Source organism: Prionailurus viverrinus, chromosome D3 (genome assembly GCF_022837055.1).
Source record: "Prionailurus viverrinus isolate Anna chromosome D3, UM_Priviv_1.0, whole genome shotgun sequence".
NCBI lineage: Eukaryota > Metazoa > Chordata > Mammalia > Carnivora > Felidae > Prionailurus > Prionailurus viverrinus.
Window position 1 is genome coordinate 71,895,466 of NC_062572.1, and position 24,898 is coordinate 71,920,363.

General features: G+C 40.9%; 1 protein-coding gene across 1 annotated transcript; it reads right to left on the bottom strand.

The window, feature by feature from the left end:
* Positions 1-2,815: 2,815 nt before the first annotated feature.
* Positions 2,816-24,339, bottom strand: MEX3C (mex-3 RNA binding family member C). The gene is made up of 2 exons (XM_047828400.1): positions 23,236-24,339; positions 2,816-5,844 (listed from the first exon to the last, which is right to left on the bottom strand). The coding sequence occupies exons 1-2, from the start codon at positions 23,981-23,983 to the stop codon at positions 4,619-4,621; spliced, it is 1,974 nt and encodes a 657-aa protein (XP_047684356.1). The 5' UTR covers positions 23,984-24,339; the 3' UTR covers positions 2,816-4,618.
* Between the last annotated feature and the right edge of the window lie 559 nt (positions 24,340-24,898).

The window sequence follows — 24,898 nt, forward strand, 5'->3', positions numbered from 1 at the left end:
TCAATGAACTCTGTTTACCATTTAAAGTATCTAGGGGCACCTGGGTGGTTCAGTTGGTTAAGCATCCCACTTGGGCTCAGGTCATAGCTCACGATTCGTGAGCTCGAGTCCCATGTCGGGCTCTGTGCTGACAGTTTAGAATCCCTGCTTGGGATTCTGTCTCCCTCTCTCTCTCTCTGCCCCTCCCTGACCCATAGCCTGTCTCTCAAAAATGAATAAATGTTGAAAAGAAAGTTATCTAACCATTTATCCTCCCAAAGGAAGTTCTCTTGCATTGGTGTACCCATGCTACCTCTAAAATGTAAAAGCAGGGGTGCCTACATGGCTCAGTCTGTTGATCATCCAACTTTGGCTGAGGTGATGATCTCACAGTTCATGAGTTTGAGCCCTGCTCAGAGCCTGGAGCCTACTTCAGATTGTGTTTCCCTCTCTCTGCCCCTCCCCCACTGGTGCTGTATCAAAAAATATATACATAAAAAAGATATTTAAGATGTAAAAGCAGATGAACATTAATACGGGGGCAGCATAGAAAGTCCCATGTGGTAGGGAAATCTAACATTCACAACTTTCAGTTATTTCACATGGTCAGCTTGAAGATACGTAATGGGAATACTCTAAGATACCCAAAAAGGAAGGTATGGCAGTTTAAAGAAAACAGCTATTCTGAATCTTTATTAAATGGAATCTCATTAGGTTACTCAACACCCCTTCCTAATTCATCAGTGCTCCACTGCCCATAGTTACTTAATCACTAACAGAAAACAGTTAAGGTGTGGAATAGCCATAAAATAGTATTACTGCAACCACTGAATTATGTGCTTCAGGAGACTAAGTATACAGACATGAAAGACATGTTTGCAGTATATTATTAATAATCCTTATTATTTACAAAAAGTTTTGGAATGAGCAAAGTAGAAACTTAAGTGGGGCTGGGAGTAGGGGGAGTTGGTAGCATATTGAGAACCATCGTCTGGTTTTTATGCTAACAGATGCACTGATAAGAATAATTGGAAGTGTTGTAAGTACCTGTATGTGCTTTCAAAACCTAATTATTCTAGCCTCTTCATTCTTGCTAAAAACCTGCTTTGCAAGGGACTTTTGATAAAATCCTGTATTGAAAGAATTACTGCTAGCTGTTTTCAGTTCAGCATCTACCCTCCAAGGCTGTGAAAATGGAATACAGGTGACCTCCGCTATCTGAAAGTTTGCTTTGCACTGCTTTGCTTTTATGAAAGACCCACATTAGTACCTGTTTTCGTCAACCAAAAGAAATCTGAAGAGGATTTTTACTTTTTAACTGCTTCTATGTCTGTTCGGTTTACAAAAGTTTTCACGGGAACACTTCAATTTCAGCTAGGGGGGGGGGAAACATGTAATATCAAGTACTCAGTAGGTCTGCCTAATTCTTAATTGTTCACGTTGTGGATTATCCAGTGGTGTAGCAATTCCCTGGTAACACGGGTCCACAGGCTTCCTAGAGCCTCTCTTCTCCAATACTTCTAAAAGCAAGAAAATTAACGCAAGCATCCAAGGAAAGGCGGATCCAGACTTAGAACTTGGGTAAATGCTTATCCGTTTTGCTAACATTGGTTTCAGATAGTTTCGGTTTCCTCTGGCAAGGAAAGCCTCCAAAGTAGCTTATTTTCAAGGTCCTCTGAAAGATCTTGACCTTATATTAAGTAAAAGAAATTCATATTCACTGGTCAGCCTACATTGGGGCTGACCATGGTTAATACTGAGCCCTAAATTTACTGTTTTTCCCTATAGGTGCATGCCTACGATCAAGTTAATTTATAAATTAGACACAAAAGATTAACAAGAATAAAAACAATTATAACAATATGTTGCAATAAAAGTTATGTAAATGTGGTCTCTTTCTCTCAGAACATCCCCCTTCTTTCGTGATGAGAGATGATAAAATGCCTACGTGACGAGATGAAGTCGGGTGTCTGTCTCCAGACCAACAGCAGCTGACCGTGGGTCACTGAAATGGCAGAAAAGGAAAACCGCGAATTGGGGGGACAGAACCTGGCACTGTAACACACCCCAAAATTTTGCCCTTGTAGAGATTAATCCTAAAATTAGCAAAGTAATTCCAGGGCAGTGATCTTACCCATCGTCAAATCTATGTTTTCCAGTCTCCTAGCACAGCCTCAGAATTTGTCCAACACCTAGTATGGAAGGACTTACGATGGCTGTGCAATCTAAGAATGAACAGAATTTTGGTTTCTTTAAAACATCTTAGAAAGGTCTTTATTTTTGTTTTGTAACAAATGGCAACAATTTAATCAGTATCAAATTGTTTCATTAGTGGAGTAATATTTTTATCAACCACAAACCTTTCAGAAGGTACTAAGCAACTGAAAGTTAAAAACTTGTTACCTTCGTATTAGAAAGAAATTGTTTTTCTAGATTTAGTGATAAAAAGATAAAAACCCGTAACAAAGGATAGAAACTGAATAGAGTCTAAATGGATTCAGGATTTTAGTTAACGTCAGTGTATAAAAAGTCATTTACTGTTTTGTCTAATGTACTTGTGGTCAACTACACAAACAAGCAACCAATCTAACACTAGCTAAATCTCTAATTTTACTATAATGTAACACTCATTTAAGGGAAAAGCTAAATTTGGGTACGAGCCTAAGTGACACATTTAACACTAAGAACACACTAACAAAAACCACTGAAAGAAGGAACACAGGTAGCTGGCGTGTGAGAGGGGCAGTTCTGTAATAGACATGCTGTTTTGGTAAATGGCTATCTTCCAGTCTAAACTAATGATGGCATGAAAAACACCAGGGAGAATACATTCAAGTTAATGGAAACAAGTCTTTATTAAGTAACTTTTAATATCAGAAAAATAAAACTCTTATAATTCTCTTTACAGCAAATATATAATATCAGTGCTTTGGCCATCTTAAGTTAAAGGCCCTTTATCATAAAATATATGGTTTTAAACTTTACTCAAATTGAATTTATAATCCCTATGACTTCCCTACATATACATAACAAAAGAGTGTAGTAAAATTAGCAAATACTAAACTATATTGATAATTTATCATTCTTAGTTTGTGGTTTTTAGAAACAGTACACGCACCTAATATATGTCGATTCCTTGGCTTATTAGTTGCAGTGTACGATGCAACAAAATACAAAATACATGCTTGGTGAACATTCGTTCGTATCTACAAGACGGCAGCTAAAGATTAGGTTTCAATACTGACATTTAACTATCCTACAAGCAGTTAGCATTACATCATAATATGCCATCAAGGCAATTTTTATACTGAAAAAATCAAAATAAAAACCGTTATTTGTAAACTTTTATACGAAATGTAACTCTTCAAGTGGAAATAAAAAATAAAATTTGTCTATTTACTATTCAATACACATAGGATTTTCAATTTTTGTTATATTGAGAAAAAAAGCTCTTTTGTGTTGGGAAAATAATGCTTCAAAAAATAATTAGTAGAAAAACCCACCAGTATATTGTTTTTGTCCTTTCAATGCCAGCACAGATTTGGGAACATACTGAGGATGAAGTTACAGACATCCACAGGTGAAATGTAAAAGTGTATCTTAAAGAAATCTTTCCTCGTGATTGGAAATAGTTTTGAAATGAAGTAAACTGATTGAAGGTCATCATCACAGCTGCTTTCGTAAATTATGCTAAGGGCATTATTATCCCTCTCTCCCTCCCCTCCCCTAAATTACTAAAAAATAAAAATATATTTATAATGTGCAAGACAAATATGGATTGAACATAAAATGTTTCACATTTTGATCTATAGTCTAAAAATTAATCAACAGCTTGATCAGACTAATGAATGGAATGTTCGCATCCTCAATTAGCCAATATAGGTGCATCCCAAAGCCCTTCCCGAAATGGGAAAACCCAGGTGGTCACTTCCACATTCATCGAGGGAGGCAATGGGTAGGAATTCACAATCGACACAATTGCATTCCTGATCCAATGATCATACCAGCCGTGAGCATTCTGGGCGAGATGAAGGTCAATGTAGCAGTTTTTGTCCCAAATTATAACCAGTGATCGAGTAAACTGCCATCAGCCCTATTATTACCAATAAGTAATCACAATGCATTAAAAAGTTACTTGCAATCCTGCAGAATTAGGCATAAGTTGTTGTAAAATAAAAAACGAACCTGTTTTGTCAAAACTGGCAGTGTAAAGAAGGCAGCACTGGAAGTGTCTGAATCATCTGTAATGCCAAGTACCCTCCATAAACTCTTAATGTGGTTAGGCTTTGGGACCCACTGTTTTGAAATCTAGACGTATATACTTTTCTCATAGGCCACACAACCTATGATTATCTTCACTCAGCCAAGCTGAACTTCAGTTTTAGCAATTCTTATACAAGCTATGTCTCTGGGTCTACAGGATAGTATTAATAATTCAAACCAAACTAATAGACAAGAGACCACTTAGGTTTAGTGTTACCATAGCAGCCTTTTATAAGTTTACTAACAACTTTAGCCTAATCCCAATAAAGCCTGATAACAGTCATAAGAATTCATTAGGAAGTTTACTGGGGGTACCATTATACCCATGCCTTTACGAGTCCATATAGAGATATAGTATTTATGTATATATATATAGTTAAGAGTGAATCTGGATTGCCTGAGTAACAGCTGTCTGGCAAACTGGACATGATGGCGTTCTCTTTTCACAGATCTTGTTGGCACATTCCATGCAGAAGAGGTTGTGGCCACATGGAACTAGGGCAGCAATAACTTCATTCTCAAAGCAAATCACACAATCGTGCTTTCGTCTCGATTCTGGAGGTGAGCTAGAGGTGGAACCACCATTGGAAGAAGAGTAACTATTGGTACCATTAGAAAAAGCAGGGATGTATATTGGAAGGCCGACGTGGTTGCCTGTACTAGGTGGGTCGCTCCTAACCCTCCGAGCAAGTGGGTGTTCAATGCTCTCGGGAAACGTAGGAGACAGACGAGGAGTAGATGGCTGACTTCCTCTACGCTGAGTCTTCATGTTACCAGAAGGATCACTCCCAAAGCCAGAGAGTGGGTTAACTGGTTCAAAGGGGGTCCAGATAGTTTGAGCAGATGTTGGTAAAGAGTCAAAGGCAGGAGAATCAACCGCAAGATCTTCTGAGCCTACAGATGGTAGTGTATCTCCAAACCAAAAGTTCCCTGTGCTAAATGGGCTCGTTGGACTAAAGTCAGCCAGCCTATTGCTTCCAAAGTAGGAATCTGTGGAGCCGCTTCCCAGAGAACTGGAACTATCGTTTCGGTAATTGGAGATCATTCTTGCGCGGCTAGGAGGAACCGGATTGGAGGAGAGCCACGCGGAGCCAAGAGTGCCACCTTCAAAGCTTACGTCGGTACCGTTGTAATGGAAATCATTCTCTTCGTTGAGCTCAATATAGTTTCCTGTACGCATGGCAATATGCATTTCTATTTCTTCTCGCGCTCGGTCGACATTTTCGGGCATCCCTGTCACTTCAAAGACAGGCTCCTTATCTCTGCTTGGAGTTACTATGTATGTGTGGGTCTGCTGCTGAATTCTTTTAATAGTTGCTCCTTTCGGTCCAACTACCAATCCCACGACACGATAGGGGACCCTCACTTGAACGGTGGTTTGACCGGGCAGATTTGGACTACACGACAATCCTCCCAGGGCAGGGCCATTTTTGTTTCGAGATGCACGAATCATGGAGAAGTGCTCTGCAGCTGAGAGAATCTCTCTTTTGGCCATGGCAACATCTTCTTTCCGTCCAGTGACAACAAAAATGGGCTCCTCACCACGAACAGGTGTCTTGATATATGTGTTTGTCTTGGCTCTCAGTGCTTTAATTTTACAACCTGTTAGAAAGAACATATTTCATAAGAATCAACATTTATGTCAATGATATTGATAAAGACAAATCACAGAAAGCTCCGTGCAAGCCAAATGTCTGCTTCTGGACAGCTGCGTTTTTGTTGTTGTTGTTGCTGTTGTTGTTTTAATTTTAGTTTTTCTTCATCATAAAAACTTATCACTAGATGAGAAAACTTTCCTAACTCCACAAATGCTCCCTGGTCCTCCGGTATACTTGTGACCTGGTCTTTCACTTAGGAAGAGGCGGTGCCTCTACCAGGAGATCTTAGAAGTCATGCTAATTGTTTCCTTTCCCTTGTTATCAGTCACTGCAAATGATGCATGAAATCCTCTGTACAGGCAAGCTAGACCACAAGCAGGTCTGACTTTCAGAACGGTAATAATTAGCTCGCTTGCAGGATGTTGGTGGCAAAGAAAAAACCACTAATGCATATGTAAGACACTGACCATCTACTGTCTCATTCAATCTATACAAGAACCCTAACAACTTGATTATTACACTTTTATTGATAAGGAAAATGAAGCTCAGGAAAACGGTTAAACCCAGTCTAACTTAAAATCTATGGTCTTTTTGTCAGTCGAGAATCTCAAATTTCATACAACTATACTATAAAACAGAAGTTCTTTAACAGCTTTCCACTTAATTGTCATCTTTTAACATTACTCTTTCCTCTGCAAACTCACCTGATGAGCAAAATGCTCATGGCCCAAAGGCTGTCTCACATCTGCTGCCATCAGTTGAATGTGAGGCTTACTAAGTAAGGTATCCCCATAACTGCTTATTCTAGTTGTACACAAGCACTAACTCAATTAACTATGACACAAAAACCAGTGAAACATGAATGCAAAAAGACACTGTACTTGTATGAAAATTAAGATGATTATTTTTGAAAGTCTCAATAAATATATGTACCTTAAAGAAGAGAAGGGTGAATTATGCATGAGTGAGATGACTGTAAAGGCCTGGGGTAAAAAACTAACACAGAATGATGCTGCACTCACTGTAAAGTTCTTGCTAAATTCAAAAGAAACATATTGGAAATTGTATGGAATATGGGCACTGGATGGATTTTATTAAAAGACTACTCAGATTGGCAGACCCACTCTCAAATGAAAGGTTTTGGCCCCAAATCCTAAATGCATTTAAGTTAAAATAAAATATCAGAGATGCACATACATGACAATCCATTAATTCTTTAATTGACTTTTTAGAGCAATCACCTATTACCAGAACCAACTACATGAGATTAGAGGGCTTCAAAGTGTAACTTAAAGTGTTAAATGGACAACTGAGCCATGGGGTTATAGTTTTCAAAGATCTTACCATGAAGCTTGCTAGAATACATCTGTTCTCATGAATATATTATGTTATCTAGGTTCCTCAAAATGAAGAGGACAGGTTTTTTTTGTTTGTTTTTTTTTAGAGAGAGAGAGAGAGAGAGTGCAAATAGGGGAGAGAGGGAGAGAGAAAGAGGGAAAGAGAATCCCAAGCAGGTTCCATGCTCTACACAGACCCTGATGCGGGCAGGGCTTGACCCTTGGGATCATGACCTGAGACAAAATCAAGAGTCACTGGCTGAGAAACCCAGGTACCCTGAGGCCAGGTGCTCTTAAAGACACATGTCACACTTTGGGGGTGGTCTTTTTCTTAAATCTTTCCTCCCTTTTTTGCCCCCAATGAATTCATAACACATACAAACTGAGTCTTTACATACATCATTTCTAACCTGCTAACTGTAAAAGCTCCTCCTCCCCCAAGTCTCCCTGCCTCCAGTCCCACCTCACTCCAACCCATTGGCTATATTCATTTTAATCAAATGATGGTTTCTAAATAAAGCACAGATCACATGATCACTTCTTTGCATAAAGTGCTCTTTAATGGTTCCCTTTTACCACAAGGATAAAGTCCAAGCAATTTGGCACACAAGGCTCCTCTTTACCTGGGAACCGATGACCTCTCTCTAGATCTATCTCTTTACCACTTGCTTTTTCTCCTTCCTCACTTCTGTAACTCTGCAGTGTGCTCTTACCGTATTAAACTCCTTACCCATGCTCCCTTGCTTCTGTGACTAGAATGTTCCTTTGTCCTTGCCTCTTTACTCCCACCTCTGTTTGCTTTTTAATTCCTGCTGGCCTTCATATTTTAGTTTAGATGCCTCATCCTCTACAAAGGTTCCTATCCCTCAGGACTGCTTTGTGTACCCTTCTAAGCATAAGCATTCCCAAACCACTGGATGGTTGACTAGAAGTATATACCTTTAGGGCGCTCATACAGCACGTGTTGAAACAAAGATTGGTTTCCTTTATAAACACTGGGCCTTTCTTATCCATATTGCTTTGAATGTAAGGTTGTTTTTTGCTGAGCTTTTCAAGACTTTCATCTTCTAGCCCCACATTGCTAACGCAACTTTGTTGAAGGGAACTGATTATGCTAACTTCAATTGTAACATATGCAACACAACTTTCTTCAACCTACCATTGGATTTTTGGAACTTAACCCACACCTTTCAACAAACTGTAAAACTTACAAAGAAATGGCTTGTTTTCTCACTGCTGGATCCTAGATGCCTATCATAAAAACACTTTGAGGGTCAAGATTACTCTAATTCAAAGATATTCATTTGAGAAGATTTGGCAGGGAGGGGCTAAAAGCAAAACTGCAAGGAAAGCATTTAGTGCAGTAACTGGATAAGGTAAGAAGGGTCAAGGGGAGGAGGTGGCTTGGGGGCAATCAAGAAATTACTTCAATGAGTTGAATTTATGCTACTGTAAAACTCGAAAGTTTTAACTACAAAGACTGCTGCTGTAGGGGTGCCTAGGTGGCTTGGTCGGTTAAGCGTTAAACTCTTGATTTTGGCTCAGGTCATGATCTCACGGTTGTGGGATGAAGTCCCGCATTGGGCTCTGTGCTGGGCACGGAGCCTGCTTGGGATTCTCTCTCTCCCTCTGCCCTCTCCCTTGCTTGTACATGCTCTCTCTCTCTCAAATGAATGGACGAATGAATAAATAGTGCTGCTGTAAATTTACATTTATAAAGAACTACAAGAAGATTGAGTTGATAGTGAGAACTACAAGAAGATTGAGTTGATAGTGTTACTTTTGACTATAAGGCAATGCTACTGCTTTTGCTCCATAATAGAGAGTGAATTAGAAGACACGAGCAATAAAACTTCCATATCTATTTTTTTATATAGACTGAATCTTCAGAAGACTCCCTCTTTCAGCACAAAAGATGTTGCTTAGGGCTGTGAACCGAGAGCACTTTCCATTGGCCAATATGTGACTGATGGAGAGCTATCTAAGAAATTCTAAAAGGCTGCGATGTGAACAAATAACTAACTGTTTACATTATACATCCAGGGGAGTTATTGTTATTATTCAGATACTCTGGGCTACAATTTAACAAGAAGGCAGTCTGCTGGAATCACATTTCTAACAAAGAGGGTCCTGTTCATCCTGCAGAAAAACACTGGGAATTTCTATTAAGGACAAAGAGAGAAATAACCAAAGAGTTTGAGGTTAGTTCCTCTCAATCCTTACTGATACTGACCACTAGAAAATTGAATTAAGTAAACTTCTCCAAATAAATACTTTTGAGACTAGAAGCAACCATCAGTCACATGATACAACACTTTTTAATACCTAGTAGGAAGAAAATATGCCTAAAGGTACCCAGAATGCTATCTGGCCTAAGGCCGGTACTAACAAAGAGGTGTTTAATAACTGGCTCTGGAGGACTGAAGACAAATATTTTGAGTGGGGACCACTTCTGATATAGGGGAGTCAGATAGGCCTATCCTGTGCCAAAGGACTGTGTACTTATTTAGGTCTTCCAGGTCAGAGGAGGTAATGGGAAGGTAGCAAAGCCCAGCCCCTCTAAGCCACTGCCAACAAAAATAAAAGAATGTATTTCTTCTCTCTCCTAAATTTTCTAAGACAGTTTTAACACAATAGCCTCAATTTGGATTAGGACTACAGGAAACCTCATCAATCATAATGTTGTTTCTATAGGAACATATACACTGAGGTTCAAACAACCAACACATGATTTCTAGGAATGAATATATATATATATAACAAAGTTGGGGACAATCTGACTAGGGAGACTTCTAAATAGGCAACACAAACTAAAGAAAAAACAAACTTGTTTTATTATTTTATAGGTGAAGGAGGTCAAAGGTTTTTAGAGTATTTTAGATTAAGTTTCTATTTGCAAAGTCTAAGATATTTAAAAAATCATTGAAGAATTTATAATCTCAGAGTGGCATAAAATTCAGAGGCCATAAAAGTACAGATAAATTAGATTACACTTAAAAAATCTGCTGCATGGCAAAAGTCACCAAAAATAATTTAAAGAAATAATTATTTACAACTTATACCGCAAATGGCTAATTTCTCTCTCTTACATACACACATATACCTGCCCTACGTATCAGAACACCAAAACCTAATTTAAAAAAATAAAAGAAACTGTTCACCGAAAAGGAAATCTACAAATGGCTACGAAACATGAAAATTCCCATTTCCATGTGAACTGAAGGGTCTTTTTCCACCTATAAGAATATCAAATATCAAAACAAGTATCAAAAACAGTGCTACTAAGAACAGGGAAAAGGACCTTTATATTTAGTTGCTGGGAGTATGAACTGCCCAAGGGCAGTTTGTATTATTTATCAAAATTACAACTGCATGGATCCTTCTGCCCCTACAGTCCCACTCATAGAACTGATCCTGCAGAAATACTTGCACAGGTATAAAATGACCTTTGTATTATATTACTTAATTATATTAGCATGAGGCCAGTACAGCTATATAATGGAATACAATGCAGTCCTAAAACTGGTTCACTTAGGGGGACAGGGTAGAAGGGAGCCTTAATTTTCCTCCACACTCTTTATTATTTTAATAATTTTGAACCATACAAATGCATTCGTTTTTTCCAAGAAGTATGATTAAACCAGAAAAGTTTTTTAACATATAAAGAAATGACACATTTTACTGGACTTAGCATATATATTCATTAGACTTTTGGCTAGTACTGACATTATTTTAAATTGTATGAACTGCAGGGTAAATGATTTCATAACCTGAAATCTGAACAAGGCTTTTTAATTCTAAGAGGTGAGGTCTAACCATCGTCTTCTTACAGCTACTGATAAAAAGAACAGATGTCAAGCTTTGTACCAGAATGTGTAGATGTAGAATGTGTAGAATGTTAAGAACTAGGATAGCACAAAGTTTTATAGTTGTAATTCTGTTTTGATTTGGAAGTAAATCCCCCAAATGAAAAAGTCTCCAATCTAGCCCTAGTATAAGAACTCATTTCCCCTTTCTATCTATATCACTTGGCTGGGGCTGGGTTTGCCTTAAAACCCTGGAGCTGTGGCCAGATTCATGGCCTTCTTGCTCCCTGGTGAGCAGAGGTCCGGTCCCGCCTTGCTTCTGCAGAGTAAAGAGAACCTCTCCTGCCAGAGGCCTCAGCAGTAAAGAGGGACCCGTCTCTCTCTCATTGCTGGGAGAGGACTTAAAAGGAAGAAAAAGAACTGAAACGATGGATGTTCAGGGTTTCTCAAACCTGGGGTTGCAGTATCAATTTAATAGGCTGTAATCAACATTAAAAACAACCATTAAAATTAAAAACAATAACAAAACTCAACATGTTCCAAATATTTCAGTACAACATGTGTAAGAAGGGCTGCAATGCCAAATGTTCTTTTACTGGGGGTGGGGTGGGGGTTATCAAAGAAAAGTTTAACTGAAAGTAGTAGAGAGATGTGATGTGCTCTGGATAGCCTGCGAACCAGCCAACAGTCCCCACTGTGAACTGCCTATGGAGGCCTTCTGGCAGGACACTGTAGGTGGACTCTAGAAGCTGGAAGGAAAATGGAAGGCTCAATCCAGAAATCTTTTTCTGTTCTTTAATTTTGCTTACTATCTGCCTTAGATTTCTAATGCTGCCAAAGTTACCACACACAGTGAAAGGTGGACACATCTTCAATGACAGCAAGGGGTTTAAATTCCATCTTGTAGGGGCAAAGAATCTTTTTTTTTTTTTAATGTTTAGTTATTATGAGAGAGAGGGAGTAGGAGGGAGGAAGGGAGGGGGGGGGGGGAGAGAGAGAGAGAGAGAGAGAGAGAGAGAGAGAGCGCATAAATGTGCGCGTGGGGGAGGGACAGAGAGAGAATCCCAAGAGGGCTCCACGAGGGGCTTGATCTCAGGAACTGTGAGATCATGACCTGAGCCGAAATCAACAGAGTTGGACACTTAACCTACTGAGCCACCACATGCCCATTTTTTTTTCTTTCCTTTTTCTCCTTCTCCTTCTCCTTCTTCTTCTTCTTCTTCTTTTTTTAAAGAAACAAGCCCCAAATGTTATGTGAGCTGTTGCTGATTTTTCACAGAGTATTTTGTTTTCTAGAAGTTCATTGTATTTTCCATTCACTTCATAAATTAGCTACATATACCTTAACTTAAGGTGACTTGAGAAAGCTAAACACCAAAATTGCATTATGTGTATATATCCACTTTGGGTCATCCTTGGCATGTACCTTTATTCAAAACTTCTCCCCAAGAGTGTTGTTTTAAGGGAAAAGAATCCTACTAGGATATCGGTGTAGTACACACACACACACACACACACACACACACACACACACACACACTTTAAATAAGTCGTGGTGGTGGTAGGGCGCCTGCATGGCTCAGTTGGGTGGCTCTGCATTGACAGTGCTGAGCCTGCTTGGGATTCTTTCTCTCTCTCTCTGCCCCTCCCTTGCTTGCAGGCTCTCACTCTCTCTCAGAACAAATAAACATTTATAAAGAGATAGACAGATAGACAGACACACAGACACACAGATAAGGAGGGGGAATGAAACTCTGTGAGTAGCTCTTTTACCTTTGAGAAAATTAGAACTCCTTGGCCTGACATTAAAACCACCCGCTGCCCCCCTCCCCCACTTCTCTCCCATCGAGTAGCCATAACCCAGCTTCTTCTAGACTTTATCATCTCCTAAACATGCCCTGTTCCTCCTGTTCCTCTTCTGTCTCTGCTCAGATACTTCCCTAAATAATGTGGAAAACCCATAGTACTTCTGCTCCACACCTTATAGCTTCTGAGTAACAACCATGGCCGTTTGGAAGATGAGGCTGTACATGTGAAGGCTGGCTCTATGAACTCAAAATAGTACAAGGGGCTATTAGTAAAGGTGCAGACTCATTATTACTGCTACCACATATGAATCTTCCAACGCATAGTTTAAAGGAAACAATGTAAGAAGCAAAATACTGATCATCTGAAGGCCTGGGTCTTAAGTCTATCACCAGTTTCTCCTCCCCCCCCCACCCCGTTTCTACTCCTGGTTTCAATGTCAGGTCATTCAACCTCTAGGTCCTTTCTGATGCTTACATTTTTGACCAAGTCCCTCTTCTCCTAGGAAAAAGTCACTGTTTCTTTTTTAAAGTCGTAAAAGAACTTGGGACAATCAGATACTACCTTATTTCATACACATATATCTTTTCTTCCTTTCCTCAAGGAAAAGTAGGTTGAGTAATAATGGTTGGGAACATTGACTTCGGATGATCACTAACCAGCTTTGTGAACTTTAGCAGGTCAGTAAACCTTTATCTTTCCTTCATGGGTGAGGAACTATGATTAAAGATACTTTTCTCACTTGGTTCTTACAAGGATTAAATGAAATCATGTATTAAAAATGCTTATTACAATGCCCGTTTTTCAAGTAGGTGGCTCTGTAAAGGGTAACTTTTTTTTTAAGTATTTATTTTTGAGAGAGAAAGAGCACACACATATGTGAGGGAGGGAGGGGCAGAGAGAGAAGAGGACAGAAGATCTGAAGTGGGCTCTGCTGAGAGCCTTGAGCCTGATGCGGGGCTCGAACCCATGAAATGAACTGTGAGATCATGACCTGAGCTGAAGTCAGACGCCTAACCTACTGACCCCACCCTGGCTCCCCAGTAAAGGGTAACTTACAAGACTACCCAACCATGCCCAACCACTCTTCAAGTATTTCCTGAAATAATAATGATAAAATAAAAATCTGTAGCACACTTTTCAGTTTTCCAAACTTGTCTAGATTTATTCCCATTTAATCATCATACCAGTGCTTTAAGAAGGGCAGGAAAGAACCTGAACTGCTCAAGATCTCCCAGCGGGAAAGTCAGATCTCAAACCCACGTTGTCTTAACAACCCCACATGCCTCTTATGACTCCATACTATTTTTTTCTAAAAGCACTGGAGGAACATATTATTTCATGTTTCATGATATATTAGAATTAAGAGGGGATCCTATTCCTTGAGGGATAGTCCAGACACACTATTCAAAAGCTCCTTTAACTTTACAGGAACTCAATTTCGGTATTATGTTTTCCAAGACTGATGGATATCAGCTAAATCCCAATAAGAGAGTGTTTCTTATGCATACTAACTTAACCCAACAGTTACACTGTTTAGATCAGCAATGCAAACTATTCATAAATGCACAGTATCATAAATGCTTTCCTTTCTAGAGTTCAAGTGAAGTGTCCTTGTAGCTCTTCTAGTCAAAATCCTCAAATCTTTTGTGAATACAGTCTCACTGTAGACATCATCATTCTGTCAGCACTTCAAACAGCTTCATTATTGTGATTTTAGTTTTGTTATTATTGACTTTTAATGCCTTAAATCAAGAAGGTTGCTACTGGCCATAAAACAAAGCTCCAAATTAAGTTCAGGTTGACTGGCTCCTTACATAAAGGGTTGGGGATAAAAGCAAGAGGGAAGAAAACCCCAATTACCACAATATGGAAATTAAAACAGGAATAGTAAAATGGCAAGTCTAATCCAACAATCCAGTTAAATACAATAAACATCACAAGCATCTACCTTGCTTTGGGTACTTTATCAAGGATGCAAAGATGACCAAGATTCAGTGCTGCCCTCACTGACTTGTATCAGTTTCAAGCACCAGAATGATCTGATGTTTACACATGTTCATATACAGATATCAGTCTCTTTTCTTATATTGTAGATAGTATTCAAACCTTCTGTATCTTTGCTGATCTTTTTGTCTGCTTGTTCTACCACTTACTGAGATAGCAGTGTTTAAGTCTCCAATTCCATGAGATTGAGACCCTGGGTAAGTTACTTATATCCCCATAGATCTGTTTCCTTACCTGTATGGTGGGAATAAGAATGGATCAAATGAGACGATACACTGTCTCACACACTTGAAGGTTTATAATTAAAAAAAAAAAAAAAAAGTTGTTTGACTTTGAATCAATTTTCTATAGGAAGTTGAAAACACTTAAAGGATTTATCTCCTGAAGATAAAACTTAACATTTTGATTATATTATATAAAGCATGCTGAAATATTATCAACTTTACTGAACTTGGAGGGGATATGTCAAAGTCAATCTAACTGGGAATCTGAAATCTGGTATACTTTTGCATGATTGTAGGGACTCTTTTTGGACAAAAATCAGAATGTGAGAGCACTAAGAAATAATCTAATTCAACCTCATTTTATACATGAAGAAAACCGAAGCCTAGAATTGCCCAAAATTATGAACTAATAACTCCTAAAATACACCATTCTCTCAACCTAACTTATTTTTCTAGTAGATTCTTAAGGAGTTAAACAAAATCTAAAATTCCCCTTCTTTTTTCACTTAGACAAGAGAACTGAAATACTTAATAAAAAAAAAAAAAAAAAGGCTCATATTTAGCCTTTCACCAAAGCTGAAACACCTAGATAAGGGTGTAAATTAGAGAAGAAAGCTAGAACAATTCTCCTAACTGGGGATTTTAAAATTAGGATCATGCGCTTTAGAGGATGTTAATAGAAACCTTAGAATTACTTCTATTTGGGTACCATATAATAATCAGATTCATTTGTAAACTTAAAAAAAAATATATACTGTGGACCATTTAGTTAGTGGTATACCCTGGGAAAAACTTACTAAAGTGACAATTTTCAGTTTCAACGTAGTATGTGCTCAGAGTACAAATCTAGCAGATTTATAAACTTTACCCTGCCTCATATATAATTTATTATGTCTGTACTTTCAATTGTGCTATGAATCTGTACTAATGACATCTTCTCAAACTTGATCCCAACAACAAGTGGGGGATGGAAGGGGCCAGGAAGAACAAGTCATTGGAACAGGTTTTTTTCCCACAAGAAATGCTCAGTAAGGTTAAGTGATTTGTCCAAGGTCACAGGCAACAAATGGTGAAACCAAGTCTTTAACAAGTTTTTTTCTAAACTCCCAAGTTCCAATGTCCTTTCCTACAGTACATTAAAATGGTACTGATGGCAAGGGAGAAGGTATGTCAAAGGGAAGATGAGTGGTAAGGAAAAAGGGACAGTAATAAAAAGGTCAGCCTGAAATGTAAATACTGTTAATAATAGCAACCCTTCTGGGAAATTTTTTAGTTGTTTGGAACTATTCCCTCCCTACACTCCTCCAATGGTGTCCAAAAGATCAACTACTTCACGCTAATCTTTTTTTTTTCCAACGTTTTTTAAATTTATTTTTGGGACAGAGAGAGACAGAGCATGAACGGGGGAGGGGCAGAGAAAGAGGGAGACACAGAATTGGAAACAGGCTCCAGGCTCCGAGCCATCAGCCCAGAGCCTGACGCGGGGCTCGAACTCACTGACCGCGAGATCGTGACCTGGCTGAAGTCGGACGCTTCACCGACTGCGCCACCCAGGCGCCCCTACTTCACGCTAATCTTGAACTACACCTGCAGTTTTCATTAAAGGACTGTCTTTATAATTTCAAGGCCAATCTTATTATTCCATGGTACTTTATTTGTAGTCAAATCAGGATTCTCTGCATATAATGAATTGTAATTTTTGCTTACTGGACAAAGGCAACAAACCATGCCCACATGAATTGTTCTTAAATCCCAAACACTGGCACGGAAGAGGTTCTAATGTTATGCAGTGCTCAATCATAGAATAAAGACTCGAACTGTCCAAATGGCACTAGGCTGTGCATATATTCAACGTAGTATAGTTGGACTTGGTAATACTAATACTAGAAAATTATTTTAAAAGCTTAAATATCATATTTAATCTTTAAGAATGTCCATATGGTACCTAATGGTGGCATGGGGAAAAAAGTTAAAAGTAAACTCAGAAATTATGGTCTAAAAGCCATCTGGGAGGTATTAAGATGTAGTTTAATAATAATAATAATAATAATAATAATAATAATAATAATAAAAAAAACTATCACTTTGGAATTACCTGAAGATCAATGGGGTTTTAAAATAGATCTTCCATAATCTACCTGGAGTTTCCTAAAGGAGGTTTTAAACTGCAAATACACTTACCTATTTAGTCTCTTATGAACATTGTTGCTTATTTTTTCATTTGGAGTTCAACTTCAAAAATTCTACATGGCCTAAATTACATTAAAAATTCTGTAACAATCCCTTTGATCATAAAATAATACTGTGGCAGTCACTATAGCTGTTCAGTAATATTCTGGCTCTCTTCTGTGGGCACATGGTTGTAATGGACCTTCTTACCTACTTGAAGTTAGGTGTGGCCCCATGACTTACTCTGATTAACAAAACAGGAGATGTAATTATTACTTCCGGGTCTAACATTTAAAGACCAGGATGTCCTATGCTACTGTCTCTTATTCCGCTGGCACATGGGAAGACCAGCTAACACTTGAGATGGTGGCCACTGCACTGGCCCGTGTCCCTGAATAACTGAAATGAGCAGAGCCCCTGTGAATAAGAAATTACCCTTTATTGTTTTAATACTGAGATGCTGGGGTTCGTTGTCATCACAACATAATTCAAATCTATCCAGACAGAAGTGCCGTGTAGCCAGAAGGCATTCAGACATCAGATGGTTCTAGTTGTTACACGTTAGAAGAAGAATATAATGTGTGAAACTGCTAAAGCCAAGAAAGGTAAATGAGATTAAAAAGTGGTTCGACTTAATTTCAGATTTAACTCAACAAAAACAGTATGTACTTATCGCTTAAAGTTTCATGTGTTTCCATTTATTTGTATCATTCAGTTTCTAGAGGTATTATCGATAAGGTTACATCCAGCTGAAGAGGTATCTGAAGCCTAGGGAGCTTAAGTGACTTGTCCAAGATCACAAAGTGAGTTACTGGCACAGAGTAATCAAATTTAGAAATTTTAATTTCTGATTGTAGACTCTTTCCAATATACCACAGCTGAGCAGAGACTGTTGAGGGAATTTGGGTAGTTTTTTATATTAAAACATATATTCTGAACATTTTTGTATTCGGTTTAAGGCAAAAGTATCAAATCCTTCAATCTGTACAAATATCAAATTCATTCAAAACCAAATCCACAAAATATTAAGCACTATCTTATAACTAAATACTATCTTTCCTTGAAAACTTAAGATATAAGAAGAGCTACATAGAATTCCAACCCATAAACTTTGTTGAAAACTTTCCTAAACAGGAATCTCTAACAGAGTAACAGTTCCCGTATACTTGACTCCCTGGATCATTTTTAGATTGTTGGTAACCAGGGGGTAGAAAATACACCCTTGTATTACCACCTTATTTTCCATTTCCTCCTAGTGAATCCAAATAGTTCATTAGCTGAATGAGCCAGGAAGAAAAGGCAGTAGATTCCCCACCCATTTGCAAAACAATAATTGAACCTTTCCCAAAGCTCCCAGAGCTAACAAACTATTATCAACTAAATTTAAATTTTAAAGCCTAGAAGTTACAATATAAGCTTTGTAAAGCTAGTAGGTATATAACACAAATTAACTCTCTGTACTATAAATAACAGTGAATTTTTAGTTAGGCATATGAGAAGGAGAATATTAGAATGATAACTGTGCCTTCTGGGTAGCAGAGACATCAAAATTTTATTAAGTAAATCAGTTTGCAGAGTGAGGATATCTGAAGTTATCTATACTAGAAATACAGTATCCCAAAGATTAGGGAAGAAATTAACTCAAATATCATTAACCTTCCTGAGCAGGATGCTTGAATACAGAGGCAGCAACTTAATCTTTGATGTCAAACAAACTGGTCTAAATCCAAGTTCCACTTTTTTTTCTTGGAGCAAGTTATCTCTTGGAGCTTCAGTTTCTACACCCATAAAATGGGGATGACGGCCTAGAAGGATTATGGTACCTGGCAAAGAGAAGGCCAATAATCCCCCCTACTCCATAAAAGAAAAAGATAATGTACTTTAGCGTTGTTCTGAAACAGTTTCTCCTCAAGAAATGTGTATTTCTTCTTGAATAGGGAATTTATGTATGGCATGACCTAAGTTTCTCTTTTTCTTTTGAACAAACATACACAAATAAGCATATACCTTATTTCAATTATGTTAAAACTTAAGAGTGGTTCTACCCTAATAAAATGGGGAAAATTGTCATAAGGATGTGTTTATGAGATATTGAAACAATGTAACATACTCATTATTTTAAAAGTGACCACACAACCACTGGGAAATCAGTGGAGACAGAGTAGCTCAATAAAGAAGAAAACAATGTCCGAAGGGGTCTAGCTCAGTGACAGCCAAAGGTACAGAGCCCACTAGAGTGTAGACACAAAAAAAATAGAACTCCAATTTCCACTGTTACCTCATTCTTTAAATTTTTTACATGTTTTTATAGTATATATCAGATACATATCATTCATACATAAATATACAAACTTTGGAAGTACAAGATTAATTTTTTTGACAGGATGTACAATAAAAAAAAGCTGGAGACAACTCTTCCAGGCTATGAGGCAAGAGAACAACATACATATAAAGTCACTATTGAAAATAGATGAAGACCCATGTTAAGCTTAAACAGTAACATACACCCCCTATGTTACAAATTTCTAAGACAACTGAATATATGACATTCAATATTTACTTATAATGTAGTTAAGAATGGGTATAGAGTTTATTTTAACTCACTTTTTAACCTAACTGGACATCAATGGCTGTACATTAAACCTCATATTAACTACTGCGAATGTGTCTTGTGGGTACTATGTTCAACAAAAGTTTAAGTTTTAAGTCTGTTGTCAGGTGTTTTTTTTTTTTAAGTTTACTTCATTTATTTTTGAGACACACACACACAGACACGCGCGCGCACACACACACACACACACACACACACACACACACGAACGGGGGGGAGGGGCAGAAAGAAACGGAGAGAGAGGAGGCCAAGCAGGCTCTGCACTGTCAGCATGGAGCCTGATGTGGGGCTTGATCCCACAAACTGTGTGAGATCACGACCTGAGCCTAAATCAAGAGTCAGACACTTAAACTGACTGAGCCACCCAGGCTCCCCAAGTCTATTGTCAGGTTTAATCTCTAGCCCATATTCTAAAACTTCAGTCTTATCAAAAAGCCCCTTTATTTAGCTCATGGCTTTATTTTACAGTATTGTTGGTTTCAATATGAGATGCAAATCTTAAAAAAATGGGGCCAATTTAACATTTGCAAATATGGGAGTGCAAATATGAGGTCAACACTGACAACTTTCATCACTATCAAAAGCAGTGGGTTGTTTGTTTTTTTTTAAAGATACTGGAACCAGAGGCCATCTACGTGAGTTCTAGTCTATATGACTCAGAATTCCATTTGTCCTACCCTTTGCTTCAGAGCTGAAGTCAGAAATGTCTCCATCTGTGTCATATTTATTTCCAAAACCAATTAAGAGATGACAAACAGAAAATTACGACTTTAGGTAATGAATAAAATGGCAGGAATGGATAATCCTTAAGAATGAAAGTTTAGTTCATTCAAAGCAGACAAGTAAATTAAGTGATTTGCCCCATTTATTCGCTTGGAGAAAAGAGAAATTACCACCCTATAGAAGGATGCAAACATTAGAAGTTGCCTTGTTCCTGGTGGGAGTGGGAACACACTTTACAGGTTTGGTTATGGTGCTGGCTGCCAGGTGGAGATGGGGAAGGGGTCAATGATCCACTAGGTGCATGGTTCAGAACAGGAAAAGGGGGACAAGACTTTCTGCTCTTAAGATAAGATAGCGGATGATGACATCCTTTTAACAGGACTGTCAGCTCTGGGAAATATTAAGTGCAAGAGAATAGTCAGCAATTTGTCTCCATGTCCTAAGACATAAATAGAACCACATTTCCTTATTAACCAATGAGCACAGCCCAGAAAAACTAAAGATTTCATCTCATTTGCTGTAATTCAGGAGATGGTACAAAATAAAAACTCAGAATGAATTCAGTTTACTTTTAAATAATGGATTTGTATAAAGACAACAGTCTGTGCAATTAGGGATCATTTTTTCGTGCTTTAAATATAGAAAAGGACAAAAGTTTGTATTTAACTAAATATACAAAAGATATCATTATCTTGTCCTTAGTCAAACTGGCAAATAATGTAAATGTTCTTTTCTTTTGTTATCCTAAACTGTAAGCACACTAAAGCAACTTGTGCTCAGGCAGTGCAATCCTAGTATAGCATTTAGTTTTTCGTACTTTGGCCTGAATAGACACCTTCCCAGCCTCTTTTCGCCACACTCCTTTTAAGACCCCAAGTATCAAAAACAAAAACAAAAACAAAACCCCCAAAACTTTCTAATCATACTTAGAGATCATTCCTCCACACCTTTCCCTCACATTGTTCCTCAGTCCTTCTCCTTCATCTCCATTTAAGTCCTATCCATTCTCCAAGTCCCTACAGGGCTGATGTTCTCACAAGCCATGTCTGTTTGTCACACACTCACTAGAGTGAGTGCCATTAAACGACATGTTAGTTTAGTGCCATTTCACTGTTTATTAGACTCCTAGTTTAAGGGCAGCAAGTTTGTCTGAATCAACCTCACATTCCCAACTGCCATAAACCCTCACCTGGCAAAACAGAAGCTTGAAACATAGCAATTCCTTGATGTACTTAATTGAATGGCCAACTCATTTTGGATTTATAAATTGAGATGTTACAGTTTTATTCTATGTAAGGTGAAACAGCGCTCTCCTAGATTAGTATCTTAAGTATGGCAAAACAAAGAACAAAAAAGCCCCCCAAGCCCATCCAAACAAGACAAAACAAAACAAAAACAAGGCATCTGAATCTTATTTACCAAACTACAGGAATAAATTCTCAGTTGAATGGTACCAGCTTCGAACCTTTAAAGTGCCTTTAAAGTACTAGTCATCAGGCAGTCTGAAATAAGCTATCTCCTTTATCCAGATTTCAGACGGGTTTTTCTTATTAAAATCCGAGAGGTAAGAAATGAGCCAACTCTGACATTTGAAACCACCATTTCCACAGACCTCTTATTTATGTGTACTTTAGACCACTTGGGAAAGATGAGATCATTTAAGCAGCAGCGCCATTATTTCTCTTTATTTGACCCCAACAATGCTCTCAACCTAACAGTAAAGAGACATGCATCAACCAGGCTAAGCTATATTGAAATAAGGCAGCTGGGGTAGTATTTACTCCTTTAGTATTGGGGGGGGAGGGGCTGGGGGGAAGCTATACTAAAGAGCAGAGGACCTTCCCTAAAAATGTCGGTTACAGAGGTACTCTGGGCATCCCCTTCCCCCACCTTCACAAATCTACTCCTGGAATCTGAGACATAGGTCCTTTGTCTGAACAATGTGGGAGGAGTCTGTCTGCAGTGCTGGTGTGCTGGCAAGTGAAGAGAATTTACTGAAAACTGTATAATCGCATAGAGTTCCTTAACTCAATTACCTTACTGTCCATTTTCTCTTCATCGTGTCCACTAGAGTAGTTCTAAAAGACAGCCAATGTGGCATTTCGAGAGTTAAAATGTATCAAAGGGAATACAGAAAGATCAACAGAGTTAGGCTGCTCTTCAAAAGCTAAGTTTCTGAATAGCAGAGGGGTGGAGGGGGGTGATGGCATTACCCACCACTTGAACATCCCCTTCCCTCTCGACTGAGCTCTTGTACAAAGCCTCCATTCCTGTCAATTTCTTCGTCTGAACACGCTGCTCCCTAAGGTGAGCTGGGTACTGTCGGCTGCGCAAACTTGCAATCTCGCAGCTTTCCGTGCACAACACCGAATCCACCACCGACCCGACCTTTTACCACCTCACTGAGGTTTTTGGTGCCACGCCAGCCTGGTGTTCCACGAATACAGCCCGAGTTAAGTGAACACCACCGGATTGGGTGCCTCGAGAAACTTAACACCTTTCACCATGCAAAACGAGCGGAATGCCGTGGGTTTTCGCAAGGTGACCCACCTTCTCATCTTATCTACCCACGGTTCCTCGCAGACCCCTTCGCGATGGATTTGGGGGACTCGCCGGGTTCAATGTTGCAGCCGGGAGCTCGCCTCTTTCGGCTCCCCCACCCACGCCCGGGGCCATGCCCAGCTGGACTCCCCTCCTCCCCGCCGCACTCACCCTGGCGACCGACAATCTCGGCGACATGCTCGGAGCTGGGCACCGGGACGCACTCGGTGGTGTTGACGCTCTTCCTCCGGAGCAGGGCCGCCTGCTCCCCGTTTAGGGCTGCCGCCGCCGCCGCCCCGCAGCCGCCGGGGCCGTAGGCGTGGGACAGCATCGCCGCCATCATGCCCTGGGCATCGTCCCCTCCGTAGAGCACCCCCGCCGCCGCGGCCGCCGCGGCCGCCTCCCGGGCATCGAAGCCGGCGGCGGGCAGCAGCACCGACCCCAGGGACCCGCCCGGGATCGGCTGGGTCTGGGAGGTGGCGGTCGCGGGCGGCGACAGCAGCAGCAGCGACTGTCGGTCCTCCTCCTCTGCCTCCTCCAGCTCCTCCTCCTCCAGCAAGTCTCCGTCCAGCTCCGCTTCCTCCCCCTCCTCCTCCTCCTCGTCCTCCTCCAGCTCCAGCTCGGCCGCCTCCGGGGCCCCGGGCCGGCCGGGCGGAGCCCGCTCCTCCGGAGACAGCCCCGCCGCCCGCCGGGCCTGGCCCTGCGCCGCCGCCGCCGCGGCCCGAAGCGCCGGGGTGCCGGGCTCCGCCGGGCTGGGGTCTTCGAGGCCTAGCGCGGCCAGGCGCTCCCTCAGCAGGAGCCCGTCCCCCTCCAGCTCCGGGCCGCCCGCGGGCGGCGGCAGCGGCGGCGGCGGCGGCGGCTGCGGCAGGGGGGCCGGGGCCGCCGCCAGGGCCAGGGCCGCGGAGCTGCCGCTCGGCATCGCGGCGGCGCGCTGTCAATGGCGGCGGCGGCGGCAGCGGCCGGGTCAGGCGCGGCGGGCGGCGAGCCCCATGGCGGACAGGGCTCGGGCCCTGCTCAGCGCGCAAACACCTTTCCTCTGGGGAGGCGGCGGGGCTGGCGACCCGGGCCGAGGAGCGCCAGGGCCGCCCGGAGACTGGAGAGGGCGGGGTGGAGGGGCAGAGGAAGGAGGCAGAGGTAGGTAACTAGGTGGGTGGGTGGGGACGGCAGCGGGGCGGGCTGCTGGAGGTGGCAGCGGCTCCCCTCTCAGGGTTTCTTTTGTTTCATGGCCTTAACCAGCCCCCGGCGCGCGCGGCGGCGGCGACGCCCCACGCCGCTCTCCGAAAGAAGCCGGCGAGCTCTGATTGGCTGCTTTTAATCTCTGGGAGCCCGCCCTCTGCTCCCCGCAGCCTTCTAATGCCTTTCCCTAGCCCCACTCCCCCACCCTCTTCTCGGGCCCCGCCCCACTCCTCCCCAGAGCTCTCTGATTGGGTGACCGGGACAAGCCAGTCCCCGAAGCCTTTTCCTTCCGTCCTCTCCCCTCCCCCCTCCCCTCCCTCCCCTGTCCCTACTGGCTCACGAGGAGAGGGACTGTGATTGTTCGCTTTACACGTCACTCATTGTGACGTACCCAGGAGGGGGCGGGGAAAAGTAGGAGGGACGAAGGCGCTGTAACAGGCTGAAACTGGGGCTGAGCAGGGGTTTTCGCGCAGGCGCGTGCAGCTGCAGCGCACAGCTAGGTTTCTTCCTTTCTCCTCGTCCCACTTGCCCACAAGGGTCGGGTCTTTTAGGGCACTGTGTGAGCGGCCTTGGAGTGGGGTAGTCGTGGGCACGGTGGGCGTTGTTTCCCCGGGTTGAGAACGAGATTACCTTCTTTCAGGGTTAGGGCCTAGGGAGA